Source organism: Leptonychotes weddellii, chromosome 11, assembly GCF_054177405.1.
Source record: "Leptonychotes weddellii isolate Sample4059 chromosome 11, ASM5417740v2, whole genome shotgun sequence".
NCBI classification, from domain to species: domain Eukaryota; kingdom Metazoa; phylum Chordata; class Mammalia; order Carnivora; family Phocidae; genus Leptonychotes; species Leptonychotes weddellii.
The window spans coordinates 94,033,521-94,049,696 of NC_138379.1; the positions used below are offsets into that span (position 1 = coordinate 94,033,521).

The 16,176-nt window shown below is 36.3% G+C and overlaps 1 protein-coding gene across 1 annotated transcript in view; it reads right to left on the reverse strand.

Moving 5' to 3' along the window:
* The window catches only part of DYNC2H1 (dynein cytoplasmic 2 heavy chain 1), a 260,672-nt gene that overhangs the window by 244,141 nt on the left and 355 nt on the right, over positions 1 to 16,176 (reverse strand). The window contains exons 2-12 of the mRNA XM_081797372.1: positions 11,888 to 12,058; positions 11,342 to 11,477; positions 9,610 to 9,728; positions 8,472 to 8,616; positions 7,491 to 7,723; positions 5,075 to 5,209; positions 4,857 to 4,970; positions 4,628 to 4,739; positions 4,169 to 4,293; positions 2,847 to 3,022; positions 650 to 845 (exon numbers count right to left, since the gene is read on the reverse strand). Coding sequence (XP_081653498.1) covers positions 650 to 845; positions 2,847 to 3,022; positions 4,169 to 4,293; positions 4,628 to 4,739; positions 4,857 to 4,970; positions 5,075 to 5,209; positions 7,491 to 7,723; positions 8,472 to 8,616; positions 9,610 to 9,728; positions 11,342 to 11,477; positions 11,888 to 12,058 — 1,662 coding nt within the window. The remainder of the gene's footprint in view (positions 1 to 649; positions 846 to 2,846; positions 3,023 to 4,168; positions 4,294 to 4,627; positions 4,740 to 4,856; positions 4,971 to 5,074; positions 5,210 to 7,490; positions 7,724 to 8,471; positions 8,617 to 9,609; positions 9,729 to 11,341; positions 11,478 to 11,887; positions 12,059 to 16,176) is intronic.

A 16,176-nucleotide genomic window follows, 5' to 3' on the forward strand; every position in this document is an offset into this window, starting at 1 on the left:
AAGACACACAAGAAAGGACTTATGAGTGGGGAATTAAAGGATGACTTTGAGTTTTCTAATAAGAGGGGACAGAGATCCGTGCATGGAGACACATTCAGAGGGTAGGGAGTGGAAGCCACAGCTGATTAGGTTAATTAGAGCATGATTAAGAAGGGCCTTGTGTTCTGCCCTAAGGAGACAGACAATGTGGCCATAATAGTTGGTTCTAAATAGAAAAATGATATGATGGCAAAGTGGTGAACAGCTAGACCTATGAAATGACCAAAAATAGTGATCAGCCCATCAGCCTGGTAATTCTCTAAGAATCTGCCCCTCGAAGGCAAGCAAAAGACAGAGGGCCCTTTGACTAGAAGGTCCTTTAAGATCCATGCATTCAACATGAAAGAAAAAGGAAAAAAAGAGATATAACAGTTTATTTTTCCAAATGCTTTTAGAATGAATAACAGTAACAATCATACCATAAATTAATGAATTCCTATATAGATTTGCAAAGTAAATTTTGTAATGTAGTCATTTAGCAAACCATAATTTCCAAAGACTTGTGCTATTCTGTTAGCCTAAAAAACTCAAATTTAGAAAACGAACCCCTTAAAATATTGTAATGTAATGAACTCAGAATAGTCATATATTCAAAAATATAATGTCATACTTGTTTAAGAATAATTGCTTGCTTGCAGAATTTCTGTGCAATGTTTGCAACTTGCTGTATTTTGGCAGGAATAACAAAGCCAAGTGCAGAGAGCTGACGAACTTCTCTCAGAAGAATCACCAACCTATCTGAATAATGCACTCTTAATGATCCGTCGTTAGGATCCAATTCCATAATTCGACTATTAGCCTCGATACTACAAAATAAAATAAATAATTTTTTAAAATTCATGTTCTCACTCTTTTGACAGATGAAAAATCAAAGTTTTTACAACTTTTCTGTAAATATAAAATTAACTCAAAGTAAAAAAAATTTTAATTATAGTTTTCAAGCAATCTTATTTTCACATAGTATCTCACAATTCAGATCTTGGTAATAAACTGCAATATCCAAAATACACCATCACATTAATATTTCAACCAAGCAGTTTTTGAAATCAGTAAAATCAATCTCTTAGCCTTCCACTCAGACTCAAAACTGGCATCATATTCACCATAAAGAGAAAAGGTTTTGATTCATTTTCCAAAGGGTACCTTAGGTATTTCTTTAGTCAGCCTACTTGGTTATTTAACGTGTTTATTAAAGGATCAATGATAAAGAACATCAAAATGGTAGGAGGAGAGATATTCACATGTTTCATTCCTCTACTTTTGTTTCTCTAAGGACCGTCCTTCGTGTTTCTTGTAAATGTTATAATAGCAATTTTTAAATCAGGGCACTCGATTCAGCATGACTGTGAAAATACTGAGCTAAATTAATCAAGAAGTATTATAGTTTCATGACTTCCCTTACAGGATCAGGTTTACATAATGCTTATTCCTTCAAATCACTTTCACAATTAAGAAAATGTAGGTCTTAGAAAGTAAGCTACTGAAAACCAAAGAACAAAACTATCCCACCCATCTACCAACACATATAATAAAGCAGAATAAAAAGTAGATACTTCAAAGTGGCTTAGAATAATGATGTAGCCTCAACGTTCCTATAACATAACATACAGCCTGTCAGAAAATTTTAATGGTGATTTTTCTTTGCCTTTATTTGAAACTAATCTTCAAAACTACTTTCTACATATCAGCATATCCTGAAATATATTCTAAAACATGCTGATTCTATGGAACAATCAAGGGTTTTGCCCAGGAAAAAAAAAGCAGGAGTCCAAGTATTTCATGGCCAAATGGGAAACACTGGGTTGAACAGCATTCAACAGACTTCTTTACAGAAGTTCTCAATCCCTTGGCATGCTGTCACAGAGTGGATCTCCACCAGAGCTGCAGTGACAGAAGTGTCAACATTTCCCAAAATTAGCTGATTAAAGAACTCTTCTTTTAGGTCTGGCGTATCTGTCATATTTTAGGTTGATAGTAGAAGGGGAAAGAGTTCAATGGCCTAAGGTTAGAATCATTACACCCCAGCACCTTTCGGTTCTTCTCTTCTTCCTCCACATCCAAAATGCAAGGTAAGGGAAAAAAACTATTTATTCAGTTTAAGAAGCTACCCCTTATGGCCTAATTATTCTTTGTAGCAGTATAGGCAAAATAAACAGAATTTCATAATATGGACAAAGCAACAAAAGTTACTTTTTTGAAAAGTAACAAGTTTCTAAAAACTAAAACATGACCAGTTTCTAAAAATACAGTAATATACTAAGGAAAGTTTACCTGAACAAAGAAACAATGATTTTTCCAGATCATCCATTTTAAATGTGCATTAAAATAATTAGGTTAACCAATTAAATTAGGTTCAATATCACTCAATAAGTGTTTACCAAACCCTTACCCTATGGTGGGCACCCAAGTAGTATTTCATAAAGAGATTACTTCCCACCTCAAGGAGCTTAAAATAATGAAATTTTATAGCTTACAGTGTGTGTGTATCCATGTAAATAATATTAATGTAAAAAGGTAGAAAAACATATATGAATACCAACACACCATGGGAGAGGAAAGCCTCATTCTAAAAGGAGAATCTGCAGACCTGAGAAACAGACACGAGAAGCAAGGCGGGCAGTCGACTAACTCTATCTTCCAAGTTCCCAACCTTAATGACTTAAAAGTTGATAATCAAAAACTAACAAAAAAATTTTTTAAGGAGCGGCAGCAAGTTTGGATAAAGGAGAGAACAGACAAAATTCGGTTAATACCATAAGAAACAAGATTCTTGCCCAGATGTCACTGTTTAGTGTACCTGTACTTACCACAAACCAGATCTGGAATCAGACAAACCAGACTGAATGTCCCGGGACCAATCGTCAAATTGTTCTTGTTCATACAGTTTAAACTGGTCTAAGAGATCTTCAGCACTTCGATGGAAAGATCGAAATCCTGACAAGTCAGATAAAAGAGCCTCTGCAATCTTGATAGTATCATCCACCTTAAAAAGCCACAACACAAGAATATTACAAGAATATATTAATACTTACTACAAAATTGTCATAAAACGAACCACCTTCTCTGATGTGTAATTCAGAAATTACTTTCCCATTCACCTATAAACAGTAGGAGAGAAGATTTGCCAGCAAATGTGAGAAGATCAACCTCTACTTTGCTTCTGACTTGTACAACTCAGGATACCAAAACACAGATGTAAGGCATACGAGGCCTAATCAGGAGGGTGAGACGAGGGAGATTCAGGTGAGACCCCCACAAATTCAGCAATGCTTTTACACATGTGCAGCAATACATGTGTATTTTACACATGTCCTTTGCTTAGTGCTCTGGGGAAGAGCTCACACATACCTGCCAATCTGAAGGGCAATTAGAGGAAAGAAATGTCTTTCTTCCACAACTGTACACAGAACGTGATAGCACTTTGGAAAGCTGACTGACAAAACTGGACAGAATATTCCAGAAAACAGAACATCAAAAACACAACCTTGAATAAGTAGAACTCTCCAACATGCTAGCCTTTATAATACTCTATGTCTGCTTGCTCTTAATCACAGACCATAACCAATGAATAACCATTATGTGAGTCAGATGGAAGACATTATACATAAGAATCTTAGATCAATTTTGGTAATACCAAAATATTAAAATAGTAGCTGTTAAATCCATAAATTGCTGACCCTAATCTTACGCAATATCATAATTACATTTCACCTTTCCTTTAATTTCCTTTCAACCTAGAATGATTTACCTACATAAACATACTTGCCGATAGACTTTGCAACTACAAAGATTTTGCAGTGATAATCTCAAAGGATTAAAAAAATCATTTGAAAATATAGAAAAGATGATTTCCTCTTCAATATTTTCTTAAGAAGGCACTTTACGTGGAACAACTGCACCTGAATGATAAAGGATGTGCTAGTTATCTCTACATAAAAAATGAGCGGACCATTCAAACCTCCCCTGTACACTTTTTTAGAATTCTACACTTCACATGAAAATTAGATGGAAATGCCAAAGAAAGCAGAGACTTTTTTTTTCATTTTTTCACTAGAGTTCTAGAGTGCCTTCCATATTAATTTAGCAGATTTTACAATTAGTGTTCCTCAACATCTATTAAAACTAATACCTTCAGTTCCAACTGGCGAACCCAAACTATATTATTAACAACTTCCGAAAGGTTTTTGCCAGAAAGTGGTCCAGATGCTTCACCAGGAACTCCTCGGCATCGATTCTCAAAGTCTAACCGAAAATCTGTAAAAATTTAAGTCAAATAAATGATTATACACATTCAATCAAGATTCCTAAGTGCCTTCCGTGCACACCAAGTACTAAGTGAAAGGTTGTGGAAAGAAAAATTCTAAGACTTGGTCCTTTACCCTCAGGGACTTTACCATGCATCAAATGAGACAGAGAAAGAAAATAACTAGTTAATTTTTAAAATCTGTAATTTATAACAAATATAGTAAATTAATCTTCAGCATATAATGTTATAAAATATAGTTCTAATCCTAAATGGTATACAAGAAAAAGTAACCTACAAAAATATTTTCTCAAGCAAACACTATAATCTCTCATAAACTTTTACCTTTAACTGAGTCCACAAGTCTTGCCAGTAAAGTTTCTCTTTCTAACATCAATTCTTTACTTATAGTTGGACGCTTCACCAACTCTTTATATTTCAGAAATGCTTGAAGAAGCTAACATAAAATAAAAAAGTACATGTTCATCCTAAGTCGATCAACTTGGTAAATACATAAATATCTCCCAAAATAGCTTAAGGGAAATAGTAAAAGTAAAATATTTCAATATTTTACCTGCTGTGGACTATCCTGAATTTCTGAAATATAATTTTTCAATTTTCCTGCTATTTTTTGTTCCGCAGGTGCAATAATTTTTTCATATTGAGACACTGCAGCTTTCCATAAAGGCTAAACAAATTAATATTATTAGACTTTTAATATTTCCAATATTTACCTTTAAGAAGAACAATACAAACAGGAAGTTACAGAGACAAAAACATATATATTCGTACCTCAGTATATGGATTATACTGCACAGGATTCAGGCCAGTAAAAGGTTCAAATACTCGAGTCAGGCATATGATCTTCTCTTCACTGGCAGGTAAAAAATAAAGAAGCTTCTCATGAATTGTTCTAACAGCCAAAACCTAAAACATAAAATAGTAAAACAACAAATTTATTTAAATTGATAAATCTGCACAAATAGTTCTAGAGACTACATATATTTGGCAAGAGTTTCTTTAAACTAGGTTCACTGAAATGAATACAACAAACTGTAATCTTGAGAATTACTACTCATCAATAGTCAAAGTGGTGCTCAAAGACATCATTACATCATAACGCTACTATCAATTAATGTGTTCAAACCTGGTGAAAACACACAAAATCTAAATACGGTTAAACTATGTTTAAAGTTCATTTAAGTAACGTTTTAGAGTCCTTAATATAGTAAAAAGAACTTCTGATTTTCATTATTCTGCATTAAATTGTACCTCTGACAATGAAATAATATGCTAACAACCCTATTATGTATAAATTACAAATAGCTGGGAAACAAATTGTTGTAGTTTGTATTTAAAACTTCCACCAAGAGCGGCACCTGCCTGACACAGTTGGTAGAGCATGCGACCCTTAATATCAGGGTTGTGAGTTCAAGCCCCATGTTGGGTGTACAGCCTACTTTAAAAAAAAATGCGTATAGTTTAAATGAATAAAATGTGTGGTATTTCAATTTAAAAATAAATATATAAAATTTCCAACAATTAAAAGGCAATCAAAAAGGTTAAGTAAAAACACTATAACCTTTCATTTGAGATGGAAAGAGGAGTATATACTATTGATTTTTTTTCTTGCTAAAAACAAAAATACCAATGTAACAACCCTGTCTACTGAGAAGGCCTAAAAGCATTGATAACTAAGTTATCAATGACAATATTTTCCCAACCAGATTGTTGCTGCTAAATACCATTTTCACTAAAAAGAACAAGGCTCTTGAGAGAAATGACTAATTCCAGGAGTGAGGCAGAAAATGTCCAAGATGGGCTGGTATATTTTGGGGGGGCCTAAAAGTAAGGAAGTTGTCAAAGAAATACTGGATTCATGTCAAAATAACACAAGAGCCAACTTAAATGGGCATTCACTGCCCAAAGATGGAACAATTTGAGGATAATAATAACCATGATAGACTGAAACTCATAAAAACTCATGGCTTTGTAATAATACTAGCGAGAAAACACTCCATTAATTGCCTATGGAACTTACTATGAAACTAACTTATTATTCACTGTTCTAACAAGTGATAAATCAAAGAAAAAAGGTAATTGTGTCTACTGCCATTCAGAGTAACTAAAAAACTGATGACAAAAAGTTCTTCCGTCGTTACCAGTAATGCAGAAAGAACAACGGAACTGGAGAATCTATGTCACAACTGCTCAAGATCATCAGTGGCTGGTAAGTCACTTAGAAGAGCTGAAGGAAGAGCATCATAAGGAGAGCCAAGAGCAAACTGACCTCCCTGCCAGTGGGAAAACGAGGCTGTGTGCGTCCTGATGTATCGGGTAGGCATCACACAGCAGCACCCGTCAAGCAGCCGGATTCAAGTAAACTGACTAAAGATTTTCTGAAACAATCAGGACAACTGAACATTGGTTAAATACAAAATGATACTAGGAAAATATTGTCATTTTGTTGAGCGTGATGGTGGTATTGTGGTTGTTTTAAGGGTGTAAGTATACGGTTTCTTGGCTTGGCTTTAAAAATACTCCAAAAAAAGGGAAGGCAGGGAGACAAAGATGGAACAGAAACTGAGTAATGCCAGTGGCTGTTGAAATCAAGAGGTGGATACACGGGCATTTGTTACACTATTTCACTTTTGTGCATGTTTCAAATTTTTCATAATGAAAAAGGTTTTTAAAAAAATCCCCAAAGAACTATGAGCACGAAGGGGAAAAGTCAGCTTTGCAATCTTTGTATATTCTCATTTTGCTAGCCCCTCAAGCTAAATGCTTAAGTTCTACACTGAAACTTGTAACCTATGTAGATTAAACAGTTCTTCCATCAATATTTCCACTGAGTACTCCCTGAAAAGCTGTCCCTGCTTCATAACAATTTCAATAGCCAAGAGAATGTCTGAGAGCTTCTATACCTGGACAGGGAGCTGATTATCTTTTTCACAACAGAGAAGTACAGCTTACAAGGTGAGCAGCCACACACCAAAGAAAAAGCAAGCAGGTGGAAACCAGCAGCTAGTTGGGCACCAGTCACATGACTGCCAAAAATTATCTCACACGAACTTTAATTCTTATTCTCTCCCCAAAACATAAATAACTCCTATCAGATGTGTACTACTTACTAATTATAAAATATATTCACAAACAGGTGAGAACCCCCTCCATACTTATGTCAAAGACCCAAGTAATCAAATGATACCTCTTCGAGGCGTTTGCCAAGTTTGTCAAGTGTTTCAGGGAAGTATTTCTCATTTTTCCATGGATGAGGGACATAGCGCTGCCACGCCTGACCTGTTAGGTGATTACAGGCGGCCACCCACTGTTCACAAATTGAAATACCAGCTTTCAGATTGTCTTTCACGAGATGATAAGGATCTTCCCACAGATTCAAAGTTCCCAATTTTTTCTGAACAAATCTTCCAAATGAACCACCTAATAAAAGAGAAAGCAAATTTTTTAATGGAACTGTGTTTTTACTGAATAATTACAGAATACACGCTTATGACAAAAATATACAAATTAGCAAACTAAGGATCTATGAAATACTGTATGCATATCCTTAGACTCAAAACAAGTATTTTTCAAAACACATGCACATAATTTCTTTGTATTTTCGCATCTTTCAAGGTATTATGTGCATCTCTCAAGTGCAAAAATACATATAATTTTTTCAAAAGTCTACACTACTGTATGGAGGTAACATTATATAACCAATTCTCAATCACTATTTGTCTCTACTCCTACATTACAAACAATGCTGCAATAACTATCCTTATACATATACCTTTATGCACTTGTCTAATATTTCCTGAGAATAATAAAGAGAATGGTATTTTCTAGGTCAAAAAGTATATGCACTTTAATACTAACAAGTAAACCAATACATACTAAAGACTTTTGAGACCATTACAAAATAAAGTTTAAATTAATACAGGTACAGGGACTAAAAATCTATGTAAATTTACTTGCATTAATGGTCAAAGAATTTGACACATGATTTAAATTAACCACCTATATACAAATTTATATTTAAATAATTCTGTATGATTTGCTCTAAGCATTACTCTAAGCAACAATTATTACATTAAGGAGCATTTTCAGTAAGGGCTTGAAGGAAAAACTAGAAAAACAAAGTAAGACAGGCTTCCAAAGTTTCAAAAGTTTGCTTCTTTAACAGTACCTATGATATCTAAGAGATGTAACATTCGTGACTCAGGATAGTGATCATGCTCTGTTTGTCTCCACACATCATCTACAACATCCCGAGTGGTCTCCACCAAGTCAACCACCTCCAATAAGGAGAGACCGTCCAAGTTATAAAATTCCTAAAACCAAAAGGCATTCATTTTTAAACATAATGATAACTATACTTTCGTCAATATAGTCAACTTGTTCCCAGACTTTTCAATTACTACAATTCTAACACCTGCGATATCATTTCCTCCTCCTTTTTCTACCAGACGATGTGTTACTTCTTTATGCAAATACCCTACAAGTTCCTTTACAAACATAAATATCAGGAAAGCCAGAAGAAAAAATAAGAATTGCAAAGTCTATTCATTTATGTTTGCCCTTGACCTAATTTTCTTCAAGTCTGGATTCATTTCTTGCAGCTCCTGAAAGGAGGCGGTTCTAACACCAGACAGACATTACCCACACTAGCTCCCATATGTCGTCACTCATGGACTGCACTGCATGTTACCCGTAATGCAATCACAGCTCAAGGTTTGTGATTTTACATTCCATCATGACAAAAAAAAGTTTAAAACCATTTCAAACTTTTCACTAAAATGATACTATTGAAATAATACTGGGAACAAATAAAAAATTACTATTTATTGTAAAAAGAATAGACTTTTTTGTAACCATATTTAAAGTGGTCACTTATTTAACCTCTAGGAATATTTCAAAGAATAATCAATCAAGTATAAAACTAAGACTTTTCATATTTGGGATTACTTCAAAATGCTAACTTGAATAAACTGAACATTCCTTTAAAAGAATGTATTACCTCCATGTAGATAAACCTCTCTTAGTACATTAGGCTTTTGCTTTTCCCTATGTACCTGCAGAAAAGCAATTATGTTTTTGAGAAAAATATTTACTAGAGATTAGAATCTAACTTTCTTAAAAGTTTCGGTTTTTAAGTTGTGTACATGTTAAATGCACACTTCAAGGAAACCCTGTTATGTATTAAGGATATATTTTGTTTACAACCATCAAATAATAATGTCAAAACAAAGGTAAATCTAGTGAAAACTGAATCCTAAAGTACTTTTATCAAAAGTCTGAAATATAACTATACAGGAATCACATACTCTTGCAACTGTTTCAAATAATTCTTTAAAATAACTGGCTCTTTCTTTATTAATCTGTTTATTTCCACGATGAGCTTGTTCTACCCAAAACTGGAACTCATCAGTTGGTGTTAGAATACCTGAAAAGGTGAGAAGGAAAAAAAGAAATATCAGTACAAAATGAAAAGCCAGAAAATTATCTGGTTCATTTGATTTTGCCTATTTCCTGTGCTCATGAAGATGTGCGGAAAATCAGCCTTATAATTTCTATCGACAGAAAGTTCTTCCTTAAATCCACTAAGAACAACTAACAGTACACCAAATGTATACTTCACAGGTTTGTCGCTCAGTATGTTTCCCATATGTTTTTGTACACCATCCATCTGTACACAGTCAGTCTACACCTTCTACCCGAAAGGCTGTTTCTCCAACACAAGGCTTTCCATCACGATTCATGTTTGGGAATACCATCCAAATTAGAAATAATGACAATTTAATCAATCAACGCCCACAATTTAATTTCAAAATATAAGCAAATTAAAATAATTTTACTTTTCAATTTGTTTTTATATTTCCCAATGAATTGGACAATTTCTAGTTGCTTAATCACATGCTGGAAAAGTGCACTATTCTTTCTGGGTCTATGGTATTCAAAAAGCATCTAATTTACTGTTCAAAAAAGTGTAAAACTGTATCCAATATTGTAAAATAATGATTAGTGTAGGTCATTCATTTCATATTAATTGTTCACATAAGTAATATTTATAGCTAGAATAAAATTATAATTGGCTTCAGATAAAATGCGTTTCTAAAATAAAAATCAATTATCTTTGCAAAGTAGACGATTAGGGTCAATCCTCCTTATTCATGGATGTGGATTTATGAATTCATCCATTTCCTAACATTTATTTGTATCTAAAATCAATGCTTGCAATGCTTTCATGGTCATCCACAGACATGCACAGAGCAATGAAAAATTGGGAGTTACCCTGCATATACGTTCCCAGGCTGAACAAGGTAACACGGCCTTCCTGTTTCCTATCTCCTACCATAAACAAGTATCCTTTCTGTAACCTATTCATTTGGATATTTTCCTCATTTTTTGTGCATTTTATTGGTCATTTCTCTGTTTAAGATGGCTCCCAAGCATAGTGCTGAAGTGCTGTCCAGTGTTGCCAAGGACAAGAACACTATGATGTGACCTCCACAGAGAGAATACTTGTGTCAGGGATGTTTCCTTCATGCATGAGTTACAGTGCTGCGGGCCATGAGGCCTATGTTAATTAATCAACAATCTATATCAAAAAATCAACAATCTATATTAAAAAAGTGTTAATTATATTAAAACAGAAACACACGTAAAATATATTAAAAACAGAAACATACATAAAATAGGGTTACATGTTGATAAGTCAATAAAAATGTTACAACCAGAGGCTCACAGGAACCTAACTTTGTTTTTCCCCTAGGACCAAGAGTTCAGTATTTACTAATTCAATATTCACAGTGAGTTTACAGAACATAACTACTGCAAATAATGAGAGACAACTATATTCTATGTCCATGAATTGCATATTGTTAAAGATTACATTTTCTTCCTCTCAAAATCCATGTAAATCTATTCATTTAAAAGGCTGAAGCTCAGAGAAGATCCAAAAGTGTGGAAATAAATCTGTGAAAAAATATATTAATTTACTAAGGTATTAATAAGAAAACTGTTTTGACTTTCTTTCATTAAGCTACGGTTCTATACCTCGTGTATCATCTTCCTTAAATTTCAATTTTGATGAGTTAATGTCTGATCTTCGTAGAACTATACCCAACCCAGTTTCTAGTTCACTCAAAAGATTCTGAAGTTTAGGATCAAAGTTTCTGCTCCATTCCTGATCCTAAAGAAAAACAGACAAGAGCAAACATTGATCAAAAGTTTTCCAATCAAACTGGCTTCCTTAAAATACTGTTGAGAGAAATAAGTCAAAATACATCTGTTTCACTCAAAGCCTGCCACTGCCTCTGTCTCATAAGGGAGGAAAAAAAGGCCTTTCAACAGTTAAAACTTTATAAAATAATTTATTATATAGCAACTTAAGAGCTGATGTGGATTACATTTATCTCTTTCTCCCATTTCTCTATTTGTCCACAAAGCTGACTTTAATTTTTTTTACAATTTTTATAACATTTAAAAACTAAAATACTAATGATATTAACAGCAAATAAAATATTTCTTTGTTTATAAAGACATTTATACAAATACCTAGCTTTAAAAAAAACGACCATACAGCTCCTTTAATTTACGTACCTTTAACAACATTGGTGCAAATATTTGCCGTACTGCTTGGTAAAGAGAATTTATAGGTGATTCTAACATAGATGAAACAAGAATGTTATTATGTAGATTCTGATCAGTAATTACTTCAGGTCGCAGCTTGAAAAACACCAGCACTTTATCTTTTGTGTCAGCAAAATCAATCTAAGTGATAAACAAATGATTTTTATGTTACTTTCATGAAACTATTTGAAAGAAATGTTCCCCTAAAACTGTTCTATTACTGTATTTTTTATCCCTTGGAAAAAACAGTTACTTTAAAATAATCACAGTATATTACAACCAATCTATCTCTGCTCTTTAAGAGCATCTGGGTTTTAAAATGTATCCCCACTTATAAGTGACTGCATCCTAAAGCTACTGTGACAAGTGGCTTATAAACAGAAAGTACTATATAAATATTGTGGACATATACTGCTAACTACTCCACTCCAACCAGATTCAGTAATACTACAGATCAAAGTTGTGTGCCCCAGGTACAAACTGATGAGTAGTACATGTCGCCACTCTATTCCAAAAAGTCTAAATCAAGGATGTTGATTACCCTCTTACCTGAAACTAGCATTTTAAAAGGTGTTTAAGTCATATTTAAACTCAAAGCTACCAAAACAGATTTAAGTTGTCTATCTCCTAGGTTTATCTTTATCTGAATAAAGAAATTTTTCCTTAAAGTATCTGACCATCAAACTTTTTAAGTTGTATAACTAGAATATTTAAAATTGGAACTGGATGAGCTAAATTGGAAGTCACTAAAGCAACCATGTGTAAAATAGGTCAGTTCACAGTAATTAGTTCATTAGCTGAAAAGTGTATTACCCAAAAGAAGTTTTTGCATTATGTATGCATTTTCACAGTTGCTCTCATTTCTTTTTCCAGAAAGAGAAGTATATGTATTAAAGAGCTTTCAAACAAGTTCACTGCTGTGCATGAAAAGCCCTTATAGATGAGTGAGATTTCATGCTACTTTTCTTTTACCCTAATCATTATATTTTTTAGGCACAAGGAGGGAACTGGCATTTACTCAAACTCTGCATTTCTCAAAATCTCATTTGCATACACTAAAATTCTATTGCTAGTATGATCATTTTATTCCAATTACAAGCGAGAACAACAAGCTACAGATACGTAGATTTGAAAAATTCACTCTTTAGTTGTTAAATAGTACACACCCCTGTACTCTCTTTCTCCCACCTACCTGAGAAAGAAAATTCAGAAAATATACATTTTATCATTTGAAAACAGTAACCACAGTCACTGTCAAAGGCTCCCTGGCCATCAGTCAGGATGATGAGTTTTGTCCTAAGCAAAGTCAGAGCTAAAGCAAAGGATCAGTTGACTACAGCTGCTCCTCATTCCCAAAAAAAGGAAAACAGAACCAGCACTCCCAGCTGCCTCTCCTGCCAGTTTCCCTATCAGTGGCAACTACGATTTTCCCTTAACTGACGCAATTTTGATAGCTATTAATTCAGAGTACAAAGATTTTATTTTTTGAGGCTGTAAAATAACTCTACCACCTACTGGGATCCATCAGGCATCAGCCTACCACAACCTGCTGCCTGTTTTTGTACAGCCCACAAGCTAGGTTTTTAAAAAATGAAGAGGGGCGCCTGGCTGGCTCAGTTGAGAGAGCTTGCTATTCTTGATCTGGGGGTTGTGGGTTCGAACCCCACATTGGGTGTAGAGATTACTTAAAAATAAAGTCTTAAAAAAAAAATCAAAACAACAACATTTCATGACAAATAAAAATTACAAGAAATTCAATTATCAGTGCCCATAAATAAAGTTTTATTAGAACACAGTCATATTCATTTAAACATTATGTAGGACTGCTTCCATAATACAACAGCAGAGCTGTAACTTCAACAGAGACCTTACCGCCTACAAAGCCTAAAATATGTATTATCTGGCTCATCACAGAAAAAGTTTGCCAACCTCTTTCCTAAAGCATAAACCAGATCGCATCTGTCTTGTTTAAGATTACCAATGGACTTTCTGTTTCAACCTAAATGGTGTCCAAGGTTCTAAATGATCAGCCCATGTTGTCATCTTCCATGCTCTCCAGTCATCCATTAAACTTCTGCAATCACTGAATTTTTTTTGCCTGGCCCTTGAAATCTAGGTGAGACCAGCTCAGGGCCTTGGTACTTATCTTCCGCTTAGAACACTCTTCCTCTAAATCTTGTCTGCCTACAGCTCATCAACCAAATCTCACTTCAAAGCTCACTAATCCAGACAGGTAGCCCCTCCCCCTCCATTTTAATGCACTTCCCCAACCCACCCCCATCAGTACTTTAACATTACTCTATTTTGATTTTTTTTTTTTTAAGATTTTTATTTAAGAGAGAGAGAGCACAAGCAGGGGGAGCAGCAGAGGGAGAGGCAGACTCCCTACTGAGCAGGGAGCCCGATGCAGGACTTGATCCCAGGACCCTGGGATCATGACCTGAGCCGAAGTCAGTCACCCAACAGACTGAGCCACCCAGACACCCTTCTATTTGGATCTTAACCGCACTTATCAATGCCCAAAATTATGTTACATTTATGTATCTGCATGCACATGTGTAGCCAATCTCTGTGCACTCAAATGCTATTCCTTGAAGACAATTTCTGCCATATTCATGGCTTGATTCCAAGCACCCTGTACAGGGCCAGGCCCATCGTAAGTACTCAATATTTATTAACTTACTGAATCATGTTGACTGTCAGACATCCACAGTACAACGTAAGACACAACAAAACATTCCAAGCCTAACTGCAAGTCTGTAGTGTGGTATATGACTAAATATATAATATGTTGCTGGGCTCTAGTACCAACAGCATTAACTTGAAAGAGTTGTTGCTTCAGGACACCTGAAGCATCGGTTAAGTCAGGTGGCTCAGCCGGTTAAGCATCTGCCTTTGGCTCAAGTGATGATCTCAGGGTTCTGGGACTGAGCCCCACACTGGGATCCCTCCTCAGTGGGGAGTCTCCGGCTCCCTCTGCCCTCTACCCTGTTCTCGTGCTCTGTCAAAAAAAAAAGTTAGCACTTCCATTTTCAGTACCCAACCCAAGATACATTTTCAGCAATCCAAACCCTTCCTCATCCTGTGTTCCCTGGACTACACTCTGTTTAAACTTGCAGCAGCATTTACAAGTGTACCTTGATTTTGTAGTTTGTTGAGTGGTGTAGGTCACCTCAGGCCACCGGAGGCGGCTCTGGAAGGCAGAGGCAGAGACCCCATTCTGAATCCTACCACAGTTAGAGCAGTGGAGTGGTTACCACTTGGGATGGGACCTTTGTGCCTTACTTCCTTTTGTCATAAAATGGAAATAAAGACAATCCCTCTCTACAGCGGTGCGGGGAATGATGAATGAGCCCATGCGCGTAAGGGGCGTATAGCAGCCCTGACAGAGTGTCTTCGAAACGCATGGAGCCTAGCAAAGTGCCCTGCATGTGCTGAGCTCAAAATCAAAGTTTACTGAAGAGAATCAAATTACAGCCAAGACTAGATTCCTACTGAATGGGGTGAATGACTCAATCATGGAACAAAAATGCACCCAAGGTTTGCTGTGCGTGAAGACTCTGTTGGACGTCCGGACACCGGCCAACAGAAGAGGCAGAGGTTTTAGAGTTGGTCTTTCCTGCGTGTACTGAACCCTGCAATGCCTGAGGCCGTCCTTCCGTGGATCACCCTCAGGGTTCCCTCCGCAGCCGGGCTGGAAACGGAACCGTTTCTCAACAATCCGGCGGGTGCAGGCAGCAGCGCCGAGCGTCGCTGAGTCAATCACATACTGCCCCTCCAGAAGGACTCGAACTCTGTACTCCAGCATTTCCTAAAAGATCTGAATTCCTAACCAACCTTCCCCTCGAGTCCATTTAAGCTCAGCGCATACCCCAAAAAAGAGGGAGGAGAAAAACTTGTTTGGTAAGTAAGATAGAGGTCTTCTTTTTAGTTGTAGTGTTTAAGGGCGATGCAAAACGAGGAGAGCACAGAAGTGCTCTGCTCAGGTGCGCGGGTGCAGATCAGCACAGCGGGGGGTGTACCCGGGGGAGGGGGCCCACACCCGGGGGGGGGCTGGGGGATGAGGGAGGACCGGCTACGGAGGAGGCCCGAGGGGGAAGGACCCCCGAAGAGGAGGACAGGAGGAGGGGAGGACCGGGTGGGGCCCGCTGGGGGGGGTCCCCTGGGGGAGGCTGACAGGTGACTGAGGGGGTCCCTGAGGGGAGCCGGGCAGGGCCCGCTCCGGGGGGTGGTCCCCCGCGGGGAGGCCTGGGGGGGTC